Source organism: Lissotriton helveticus, chromosome 5_1 (assembly GCF_964261635.1).
Source record: "Lissotriton helveticus chromosome 5_1, aLisHel1.1, whole genome shotgun sequence".
Lineage (NCBI taxonomy): Eukaryota > Metazoa > Chordata > Amphibia > Caudata > Salamandridae > Lissotriton > Lissotriton helveticus.
In genome coordinates, this window is record NC_136065.1 from 366399846 (window position 1) to 366412704 (window position 12859).

The 12859-nt window shown below is 50.4% G+C and overlaps 1 protein-coding gene across 1 annotated transcript in view; it reads left to right on the plus strand.

The window, feature by feature from the left end:
- Positions 1-12859, plus strand: part of EMC1 (ER membrane protein complex subunit 1) — a 320125-nt gene that overhangs the window by 228982 nt on the left and 78284 nt on the right. Inside the window, exon 20 of the mRNA XM_078642497.1 lies at positions 10650-10860. Within this exon, the coding sequence (XP_078498623.1) occupies positions 10650-10860 (211 nt within the window). The remainder of the gene's footprint in view (positions 1-10649; positions 10861-12859) is intronic.

Sequence of the window (12859 nt, forward strand, 5' to 3'; positions counted from 1 at the left end):
AAGAATGCCTAGCACGGCAGTGGAACTAAGCTCAAGGACAACTAAAAGACCTAGTGTTGGTAGACAGTCGCGCTTACAACTCTCTGCAGTGGTGGAACCCACAAAACCTTTCCAAGGGGCGACTGTTCCAAGAGCAAGTTCCACAACTAGTACGAACAACGGACGCATCACTGACCGCTTAGGGAGCCCACCTACTTCAATACACAGTACAAGGGCTCTGGACAATCAAACAAAAGAAACTGCATATCAACCAACTAGAGTTGCTAGCAATATTCCTAGCTCTAAAAGCATTCCAAACATGTGTTGATCCGGATGGACAACATGACAGCCATGTACTATATCCAGAAAGAGGGAGGAACGCACTTCCCACAGCTGTCCCACTTGGCACAGAGCATATGGAAGTGGGCAATTCCAAAAGACATCTTTCTCCTGGCAGAACACCTCCCAGGGAAAGACAATCAAATAGCGGATCTGCTCAGCAGACACAGCCAACAACTACACGAATGGGAGATTCACCCCCAAGTTCTCCAGCCATTCTTCGAACAGTGGGGGCACCCAGAGATACACCTGTTTGCCACAAACAAAAACTCAAAATGCCGGTACTTTGCTGCCAGGCTCCCACATGCGTTGTCACAGGGCAATGCGATATGGATGAACTGGTCAGGCAGATTTGCGTACGCTTTTCCCCCAGCACCACTGATTCCGCTGGTGGCACGCAAACTGCGGCAACAGTCACTCTCACTGATCCTAGTTGCTCCCACATGGGCGAGACAGCCGTGGTACACAACGTTCCTGGAGCTTTCAGTAGTTCCTCGACAAAGGCTGCGCCTCGCACCCCATCTTCTAACTCAGAACCATGGAGAAATCAGACACCCAGATCCCAATCAGATGAACCTATCGATCTGGCTCCTGAAATCTTAGAATTTGGGTACCTTAACTTGCCTCCAGACTGCATGAACATCATTAAGGAGGCAAGACGACCAACTACTAGAGCATGCTATGCAGCTAAATGGAAAAGATTTGTTATTTATTGCAACAATAACCAAATCAACCCATTAGATGCTTCCATTCAGAACATTATATGTTACCTACTGCATCTTCAAAGATGCAACCTAGCATACTCTTCAATAAGACTACACCTTGCTGCTATAGCAGCATACCTTCAAAACAGGCAACACCTTTCACTGTTTAAAGTACCAGCAATCAAGTCTTTTATGGAGGGTCTTAAAAGGGTGATTCCTCCAAGGCACCCACCTTCCCCAGTCTGGAACCTAAATATAGTACTTACCAGACTTATGGGACCTCCTTTCGAACCTCTACACTCATGCGAATTGCTATTTCTAACACGGAAGGTGGCATTCTTGATTGCCATTACCTCACTCAGGCGAGTTAGTGAGCTACAAGCACTAACAATTCAAGAACCCTTCATGCAAATACATGCTAACAGGCTAGTTCTTAGAACAAACCATAAGTTTATGCCAAAGGTCGTATCCACTTTCCATATTAATCAATCAATAGAACTGCCAGTGTTCTTCCAAAATCCAGTCAGTAGCGGAAAGAGCCCTACACCCACTGAATGTAAAGAGAGCTCTGCTTTATTATGTGGACAGAACGAAATCATTTAGAAAAACAAAGCAATTATTTGTTGCTTTTTCACCACAACATAAAGGGAATCCCATATCAAAGTCAGGAATAGCCAGATGGATAGTTAAATGCATTCAAGTATGTTATCAAAAGGCTAAACGCACTTTAACTGTACCCCCAAGAGCACACTCTTCGCGAAAAATGGGGCCATCCATGGCTTTCCTAGGAAATCTTCTTCTTGAAGACCTATGTAGAGCAGCCACATGGACTACCATACACACTTTCACAAAACACTACTGTGTAGACGTGCAAGCAAAGCAGCAAGCTGCTGTAGGGCAGGCTGTCCTCAAAACTCTTTCAAACTGCTGCAGCTGGCACAGGTAACCACCGCTAGAGGAGATACTGCTATACAGTCTATGCACAGATATGAATTCAGCAGCCCACATGCCTCGAACGGAATATGCTACTTACCAGTATGCATCTGTTCTTGGCATGTAGGGCTGCTGACATTCATATCCCCCACCCTCCTCCCCGGTGCCTGTTGCAGCTGCAGCATTATCTTTTGCATGGCCATCTCTTACTGTTCGAGGCATGTGGGCTGCTAAATTCATATCTATTGCATAGATCGCCGCCTAGTGTTGGGTCCGGATGATTGAACATTGTTGTCCTGGAAGAGTCTTCGAAGTATCACGAGATAGGTGGCTCCTCCCCTGGACTACAGTGCGCATGGGCATCGACTCCATCCCCAGATTGTTTTTTTCCGCCATTGGGTTCGGATGTGATTTCGACGTCTCCTGGTCGGAATCGATAAAACAACTTCTTTAAGGCCAAAAGGCCTTCCTTACTTCGTCGGTATTGTTCGCGTTCGGTCTCATGTGTATTCCAACTCTTCGAGTCGGATATCTGGGGAGTCGGGTGACTCTTCGGTCATCGAGGCCCTGTCGACGCAGCACGACCCCGACGATACTACGATGGAACGTAGTCCGTTCAAGTTCTGCCCCGTGTGCGGTTCAAAGTACCCACACATCGACGTGTATCCTGTATGCAACAAGTGCCTGTCGCCGGACCACAACGAGGCCAACTGTATGGCCTGTTCGAAGTTCAGATCGAAGAAGACGCTCAAGCTTCGGCGCGTGGCGCGCCTCGAGGCCCAGCGACCGGCTCCGGCACCTGTAGACATCTTCGACGACCCCGAGGCAGTCGAGCAAGAGCTTCACCTGCAGATCTCACCTACATCGGCGGTCGAGGCCGACTACGGAGAACCCGTCGAGGGCCAGGACCTAGACGAATACGTCGAGGAGGTAGGGGACGTCGAGGAAGCTTATGGGGCCATGGAAGATAGCTCGGAGGAAGAGCTATGCCCCGTACGTACAATTACTCAGGCTCATGTCACGGGATCGCCACACGGCCTTACCCACGACCCTATACCTCAATCCTCGGCCCCGCCTTCTGGCCCGGCTACGGACACACCGACGGAGCCTCCATTAACTAAATCGAAACCGAAACTAAAAACATCGGAATCGAAAACAACAAAGATGGCTGACACGCCATCGAACCCGAAGACGTCTGCTACGCAATCGACGCCGTCGTCTTCGGAGGCCTCGAAGCCGAAAAAGGCTGTCGAACAGGCTAAGGTACCGAAGGAGGTCAAGGAGCCAAGCTCAAAGATGGTCGTCGAGCGGGTGTCGAGCAAGGTGGTTGAGTCGAAGTCAAAGAAGACTGTCGACACGCATTCAGTCAAGACTACCGCGCCAACAGGCAAACGCCCAGTCGAGGCGAAGTCCGCAAAGGGCACCGAGCCGAAGTCTGGAGCCCCGACGCAAACGGTAAAAGCTGCCGATCCTAAGCCAGCGGCGTCGACGCCTAAGGCCGTGGCAGGGGACCGGAGTGCAGTTGTCGAGGGTGCGTCTGCGTCTCCGGCGACCAAAGACAAATCGTCGACGCTCTGATCTTCCCCTGGAGGTGGACCGAGGTCATCGGTCGGATCGACAAAGCCATCCGCTTCTTTTACGAAGCAGGTCTCGGACTCCCTCAAGCGGATACGGGAAAAGGGGTTGACGTCGGAGCCGAAAACGCCCTCGGTACCACAGTCGATAGCCCCACCGAAGAAGACTTCGATGCCGATACTCTATACTCTACCGCCAAAGGTGGTGCCGAAGGCCTTTGCACCTCGATCGGTGCCAAGGGACTCAGAAGAGCAGTCGGAACATTTTATCGACGCAGACACGGGAAAATTAACGCTCTACAAGCGGAAAATTACTTCCCAGCCTTTGGAGTCGTTTGTCATACCTCTTAAGAAGAAGAGGCCAGCACCAGAAACACCAGAACTCGTTGAACCCATTCCTCCACGACCTAGGAGGAGTCCAACACCTTCACCCACTGGCTCAGATGGAGATGGGGGTGAACAGGATGAAGAGTATAACTTTCCTGACAACACTGACCCTGATGAGCAACAAGACTCCTGGATAGACTCTGGTGATCAGGGGGACCAACAAATTGTACATGACCCACAGGTTTATGGTGTGAAAACTTCTCCAACAGAAGACTCTGCGGCATTTAATGCCTTGATTGAAAGGGCGGCTACAAACCATAAGGTGGAAATGCATGCCGACCCTGTGGAAGTTGACTTTTTGTTTGACACGTTCTCTGCAGCAGAAAAAACTGTGAAGACACTTCCAATGCTCAAAGGGGTTCTCAAGCATGCCACAGACATTTTCAAGGAACCCACGAGAGCAAGGGTGGTAAACCCCAGAATAGAAAAGAAATACAGGCCAGCACCTGGAGACCCAACTTATATACGGGGCCAGTTGCCTCTGGACTCTTTGGTGGTCTCCAATGCCCGCAAGAGGGCGAATTCACAGACTATGGGTGAAGCTCCTCCCCCAGACAAAGAGTCAAAAGTGCTGGAGGCTTCGGGGAAAAGGGTGGCAGCACAAGCAGCCAACATCTGGCGCATATCTAACACACAAGCCCTGTTGGCCAGATATGATAGGGCACACTATGACACCTTAGAGCATCTATTACAACACCTTCCAGACAAGTTTAAAGAAGGAGCTGAGATGCTGATACAGGAGGGCAAGCTCATTTCCAACGCTGCAATTAAATGTGCGCTTGATGTTGCAGATACGGCAGCAAGAGCGATAAACACTAGTGTGATGTTGAGGCGTCAAGCATGGCTCCGCATCTCAGGGTTCAAGCCAGAGATACAGACGACTATCCTCAACCAGCCCGTTTGACAGACTGTTTGGCCCAGAGGTTGACACCACCCTTGAGAAGATCAAAAAAGATACTGAGACAGCTAAATCCATGGGTGCACTTCAGTCTCAGCAATTCAGAGGGAACACTTTTCGTCGCTCAAGTACACGAGGTGTTAACAGAGGACACTTGGCACAGCAGACGCAATTCAATAGAGGAGGCGCACAGTCCTCGTACCCCAAACAGGGTAGAGGAGGTTACAGAGGAAACAGCGCCAAGGGCAGAGGGAGAGGCAACAACAGTTCCCGTTCCTCTGCTGCCAACAAACAGTGACTCTCTGTCACTGCCCCCCGACCATCCAACACCTGTCGGGGGAGACTCCAACAGTTCCTGCCAGTCTGGGAGTCCATCACCACAGACAGGTGGGTAAGGAAACTTATCCAGTTCGGATATTGTTTGGAGTTAACGTCCACTCCACCCAACATACCCCCAAGACAACGTCCTATGTCAGCAGAGCACTTGCACTTATTGCAGCAGGAGGTTCTGGTGATGCTGCAAAAAGGCGCAATAGAGCTCGTGCCGGTGGAGGAAGAAGGCACAGGGGTTTATTCCCTGTACTTAATCCCAAAAAAGGACGGCTCACGCAGATCCATTCTGGACCTACGCCCCCTCAACCTGTACATCCTCTCAGAACACTTTCACATGTTAACACTACAGCAGGTTCTTCCATTGTTAAACCAGGGAGACTTCCTCGCAACCTTGGACCTCAAGGATGCTTATTTTCACATTCCACTCCACCCATCCCACAGAAAGTACCTCAGGTTCACCATACAAAACAGGCATTACCAGTTCAAGGTCCTACCATTCGGAGTGACCACTGCCCCCAGAGTGTTCACGAAGTGTCTGGCGACTGTGGCGGCGCACCTCAGGAGACAGAAGTACATGTCTACCCTTACCTAGACGACTGGCTCGTTCAAGCCAAGTCGGCACAGCAGTGCGCCGCAGACATGTCCCACACCATTCACCTCTTTCACAGTCTGGGGTTTTCGCTAAACTATCCAAAGTCGCACCTTCAGCCAGCCCATGTGCGGCAGTATCTGGGCGCGACAATAAATACTCTAGCTGCTACAGCTCAGCCGAACCCAGTGAGGATCGACAACATCCAGTCGCTAATCCAGAGGTTCAGACCACAACACTCACTTCCAGCGAGAGTGTTCATGCAGTTGATAGGCATGACGGCCTCCTGCATCTTCATAGTCCCGCACGCGAGGTTGCATATGCGTCCGCTCCAAGAATGCTTGGCGCATCAGTGGACACAGGCTCAAGGACAGTTGAAAGACCTAGTGTTGGTGACCGGTCGGGCATACAACTCTCTGCATTGGTGGAATCCACACAACCTTTGCAAGGGCCGACTGTTCCAAGAGCCTGTGCCACAGATCATCCTGACGACTGACGCTTCTCTCCAGGGATGGGGAGCTCATGTGCTCCACTACACGGTGCAGGGAATATGGACGACACAGCAAAAGAAGATGCACATCAACTATCTAGAGTTGATGGCAATCTTCATGGCACTCAAGTCCTTCAAGGTACATCTGTGCAACAAAGTCGTGTTGATTCGGACGGACAACATGACAGCCATGTACTACATCCAGAAGCAGGGAGGTACGCACTCGCCACAGCTGTCTCATCTGGCTCAGAGCATGTGGAAGTGGGCCATTCAGAGGAACATCTTCCTCATGGCGGAGCACCTCCCGGGCAAGGACAATCAGATGGCGGATCTGCTCAGCAGGTACAGCCATCAAATGCACGAGTGGGAGATACATCCATCAGTAGTACGCCCGTACTTCCAGCAGTGGGGTCATCCAGAGATAGACCTGTTTGCCACAAGGGAAAACGCAAAATGCCAAAGCTTTGCCGCCAGGTTCCCTCACCCACAATCGCAGGGCAATGCGATATGGATGAACTGGTCAGGCAAATTTGCGTACGCTTTTCCCCCAGCACCTCTCATTCCGCTGGTGGCAAGAAAGCGCAAGCAACACTCGATGACGCTCATCCTGGTTGCTCCAACGTGGGCACGCCAACCATGGTACACTACGTTTCTAGAACTCTCCGTGGTGCCGCGTTAAAAACTGCATCTCACACCCAGGCTCTTGACGCAGAACCATGGCGACATTCAGCATCCAGATCCGCAACAGCTCAATCTGGCGATCTGGCTCCTGAGGTCTTAGAGTTTGGCTACCTTAATCTGCCTCCTGAATGCATGGACATCATCCAGGAGGCAAGAAAGCCCACTACCCGAGCTTGCTATGCGGCAAAATGGAAGCGGTTTGTCATTTACTGTACAGAACATAATATCAACCCGCTAGATGCATCCATTCCTAACATCATCTGCCATTTGTTACATCTTTACAAATGCAATCTGGCGTACGCTTCCATTCGGATACACTTATCCGCCATAGCGGCTTATCTCCAAAACAGGCAGCATCTCTCTGTTTTCAGGGTGCCTGCCATTAAAGCCTTCCTGGAAGGACTGAAACGGGTCATTCCTCCCAGAACCCCACCAGCTCCTGTGTGGAATCTCAATGTGGTCCTCACTAGACTGATGGGCCCACCTTTTGAGCCTCTACATTCATGTGAGATTCAGTTCTTAACATGGAAAGTGGCTTTTCTCATTGCCATTACATCTCTCAGACGTGTTAGTGAGCTACAGGCGCTCACAATACAAGAGCCATTTATACAAATTCACTCAAACAGGGTAGTGCTCCGCACTAACCCAAAGTTCCTTCCGAAGGTGGTGTCACAGTTTCATGTCAATCAAACAATTGAACTGCCCGCATTCTTTCCAAACCCGGAAACAGTAGCGGAAAGAATGCTCCATACGCTAGACGTCAAAAGGGCGTTAATGCACTACATTGACAGAACACAACACTTTAGAAAGACACAGCAACTTTGTGTTGCCTTCTCAGCACCGCACAAAGGGAACCCAATTTCCAAAGCAGGAATAGCCAGGTGGATCGTTAAATGTATTCAGATTTGCTATCAGAAAGCTAAACGCACTTTAACGGTCCCCCCTAGGGCACACTCCACACGCAAGTTGGGAGCCTCCATGGCTTTCCTGGGGAACATTCCTTTGGAAGACATTTGCAGAGCAGCCACGTGGTCTACACCACACACGTTTACCAAACATTACTGTGTAGATGTGCATTCCAAGCAGCAGGCAGCTGTAGGACAGGCTGTTCTCAAAACTCTTTTTCAGACTTCTGCAGCTGGCACGGGCGGCCGCCGTTAATGGAGGGACTGCTATGTATTCTATGCAATAGATATGAATTTAGCAGCCCACATGCCTCGAACTGAATATGCTACTTACCAGTATGCATCTGTTCTTGGCATGTAGGGCTGCTAACATTCATATCGCCCACCCTCCTCCCCGGCGCCCGTAGCGGCTGCAGATTATTTCTTGCATTCAATCATTAGCATGGACATCATTTACACTATTTCACTCCATCTCTGACACAACGGCTAAAAACAATCTGGGGATGGAGTCGATGCCCATGCGCACTGTAGTCCAGGGGAGGAGCCACCTATCTCGTGATACTTCGTAGACTCTTCCAGGACAACAATGTGCAATCATCCGGACCCAACACTAGACGGCGATCTATGCAATAGATATGAATGTTAGCAGCCCTACATGCCAAGAACAGATGCATACTGGTAAGTAGCATATTCATTACTATCTCCATCTCTGCCACAATGGCGAAAAACAATCTGAAGATGGAGAAGATGCCCATGCGCACTATAGTCCAGGGGAGGAGTCACCTATCTTGTGATACTTCGAAGACTCTTCCAGGACAACAAGGTACAATCATCCGGACCCAACACTAGGCGGCGATCTATGCACAGATATGAATTTCAGCAGCCCTACATGCCCAGAACAGATGCATACTGGTAAGTAGCATATTCCTTTACCTTTACTTTGCATGGTTCTCTCTTCCATATCAGTATGCTCCATCTACATCCTTACCCTTTGTACACAGAAAACAATCTAACGGAGCCAATGCCTGTGCGTATTACCAGCAATAGGTGGAGTCAGTATACCTTGTGACTCAAAAAAACATCTTCGAACAAAACCAAGTTGCACACGTCTGAACCAAACACTAGATGTCCTGAGTATGCACAGCATGTGAATCTACAGGAGTACATGGCACGGACAGATGCTTCCAGGGCAAGTATTATTTTCCTTTTAGTTGTTTGGGTTTGCTTTGTCTATTTTGCCCTTGCTTCACTACATTAATTCCTGAATTGACGTTTCCAACTTGCAATCAGAGCTGCTTGGGCATCACATGGTTCCGGGTAGGAACTCTGGTGAAAAATGTTCCAGATCCTGATTGGTATATCTTACCTCGAAGAGGAAAAACCTACTGAAATATCAAATACTTATCCAAAACTACATTTTCAGGAAAAGTACTTTTCTTTGTTGGCCATTACTATTCTCTTACTCTTTGTGCACCCAAACTCCTCTTGCATGTCCCGTTAGCTGTTAATGAGCACATATTACACTTGTCCTATTGCCTCTGATCCTTGGATGTACTAAGTGCTGTAGGTGAATGTACAACAAGGGGTGGTGATGGACAGAGTCTCTGAGTTAAGCAGAGTACTCTCACCCAGTCAAGAGATCAGGGCTAGATCCAACACCGTTTTTTAGCTCATTGCACCATCCCAGTTTCAGAACCTGGCTGTATGCAAATTAGTCTGTCCCTGGCCCAGTGCATCATGGGAACAGGGCAGACCAGACTACAAAAGCCAATTCTTACACTGGGAAGGAAACAAGCTTCCGGGGACCGGTTTCTGGCATTCCAGCCGTCTTCGGCCCGGCTTGCTTGAATCCTGATGGTGCAATGAGCAAGGGACTCACATCTGAGTATACCCTTCCACGCTTAGGGTGGACAAAATTATTTACAACAAGGGGTGGTGATGGACAGAGTCTCTGAATTAAGCAGAGTACTCTCACCCAGTCAAGAGATCAGGGCTAGATCCAACACCGTTTTTTAGCTCATTGCACCATCCCAGTTTCAGAACCTGGCTGTATGCAAATTAGTCTGTCCCTGGCCCAGTGCATCATGGGAACAGGGCAGACCAGACTACAAAAGCCAATTCTTACACTGGGAAGGAAACAAGCTTCCGGGGACCGGTTTCTGGCATTCCAGCCGTCTTCGGCCCGGCTTGCTTGAATCCTGATGGTGCAATGAGCAAGGGACTCACATTTGAGTATACCCTTCCACGCTTAGGGTGGACAAAATTATTTACAACAAGGGGTGGTGATGGACAGAGTCTCTGAATTAAGCAGAGTACTCTCACCCAGTCAAGAGATCAGGGCTAGATCCAACACCGTTTTTTAGCTCATTGCACCATCCCAGTTTCAGAACCTGGCTGTATGCAAATTAGTCTGTCCCTGGCCCAGTGCATCATGGGAACAGGGCAGACCAGACTACAAAAGCCAATTCTTACACTGGGAAGGAAACAAGCTTCCGGGGACCGGTTTCTGGCATTCCAGCCGTCCCCGGTAGCTTGTCTCCTTTCTGGTGAAGAATTGGCTTGGTAGTTTGGTCTGCCCTGTTCCCATGATGCACTGGGCCAGGGACAGACTAATTTGCATATAGCCAGGTTCTGAGCTGGGATGGGGCAGTGAGATAAATAACGGTGATGGATCAAGCCCTGATCTTTGGACTGGGTAAGAGTGGTCTGCTTAATTCAGACACTCTGTTCATCACCACCCCCTTTTCTGAATCGTAGGTGAATGTACAGCGTCAAATATGCAGCACAGTGTTTCCCGATCTTCTTGGTTCACAAACTCCCTCTCCTGTTTTCCCTAGTACCAGTTCTGGAACACAAAGTCCCGCCGAAACGAGCTGACGGTGCTGGAGCTCTTTGAGGGGATGGAGCAGTACAATACAACAGCCTTCAGTTCCCTGGACCACCCGCACATGCCTCATGTTCTGCAGCAGTCGTATATCTTCCCATCTGCCATCAGTGCCATGGAGGCCACGATCACGGAGCGAGGCATAACGAGCCGGCATGTTCTCCGTGAGTACACAAATGTTTGGGTACACATCTCTTATATGTTATATGTTTGTGTGCAGTCTAAAATTTCAAATGTAGTCTTAAAGTACAGGATATAGAAGTGCCTACATTAGCATTACATTTGCATTGCTCCTGTTTAACTTGTTACTTAACTGTGAAGTCTGGCATTTAGTACATTAGGTCTTCTCTGTCCTGCTCTTCTAGCCACCTCTCTACTCTTGGACTAAATCACATTAACCCTTTCTTGACTCAAGTAGTTTCCTATCGTTTGTGATTACATGTGTTCGAGGCATGTGGGCTGCTAAATTCATATCTATTGCATAGATCGCCGCCTAGTGTTGGGTCCGGATGATCGCACATTGTTGTCCTGGAAGATTCTTCGAGTGTATCACGAGATAGGTGGCTCCTCCCCTGGACTACAGTTACGCATGGGCATCGACTCCATCCCCAGATTGTTTTTTTCCGCCATTGGGTTCGGATGTGATTTCGACGTCTCCTGTCTGAATCGGTAAAAACAGTTCTCTGAAGGCCAAAAGGCTTTCTAACCTCGTCGGTATTGTTGGCGTTCGGTTCTCGTGTATACTCCGACTCTTCGAGTCGGTTGTCTGGGGAGTCGCGTGACTCTTCGGTCATCGAGGCCCTTCGACGCAGCAAGACCCCGACGAAACTACAATGGAACGAAGTCCGTTCAAAAAGTATCCCGTGTGCGGTTCGAAGTACCCACACATCGACGTGCATCCTGTATGCAACAAGTGCCTGTCGCCGGACCACAACGAGGCCAACTGTATGGCCTGTTCGAAGTTCAGGTCGAAGAAGACGCTCAAGATTCGGCGCGTGGCGCGCCTCGAGGCCCAGCGATCGGCACCGGCACCTGTGGACATCTTCAACGACCCCGAGGCAGACGAGCAAGAGCTTCTGCTTCAGATCTCGCCTCCATCGGCGGAGGTCGAGGCCGACTACGGAGAAGCCGTTGAGGGCCTGGACCTAGAGGAATACGTCGAGGAGGTAGGGGACGACGAAGTTTATGGGGCCGCGGAAGATAGCTCGGAGGAAGAGCTATGCCCCGTCCGTACAATAACTAAGGCTCAGGTCACGGGATCGCCACTCGGCCTTACCCACGACCCTCACCCTAAGTGCTCGGCCCCGCCTTCTGGCCCGGCTACAGACATTTCAGCGGAGCCTCTGTTACAGAAAACGAAACCGAAACCATCGGCTTCGACATCATCTAAGATGGCCGACACACCATCGAAACCGAAGACGGCGGAGACACCTTCGAAACCGTCGTCTTCGGAGGCTTCGAAGCCGAAAAAGGCTGTCGAACACGATAAGGCACCCAAGGGGGCCAAGGAGGCCGCCTCGAAGAAGGTCGTCGACCATGTGTCGAGTAAGATGGTGGAGTCGAAGTCGAAAAAGACTGTCGAGACACCTTCACCCAAGACTACCGCGGCCCCAGGCACACGGACAGTCGAAGTGGCGTCGGCGAAGGCCACCGAGCCGACGTCTGGAACCACGACGCAAAGGGAAAAATCTGCCGATCCGAAGCCGGCGGCGTCGACGCCTAAGGCCAACACAGACCGGAGCCTTGCTGTCGAGGGTGCGTCCGCGCCCAAACAGAAGTCGTCAAAGCTCGGATCATCACCTGGTGGTGGATCGAGGCCCATGGTCAGATCGACGAAGCCGTCCGCTTCTTTTACTAAGCAGGTCGCGGGCTCCCTGAAGAGGCTACGGGACAAGGCGTAGGAGCCGAAAACGCCCTCGGTACCGAAGGCGACTGTTCCACCGAAGAAGACTTCGACGCCGATCCTCTATACTCTGCCGCCGAAGGTGGCGCCGAAGGCTTTCACACCGCGTACGGTGCCCGATGACTCGGAGGGGCTGCGGCAGACTCAGCGTAGTGGAAGCTCTGCTCGACCACTTTCGCAGGACGATGAATCGGAGCATTTTATCGACGCCGACACGGGCAAATTAATGCTCTACAAGAGGAAAATTACATCCCAGCCAG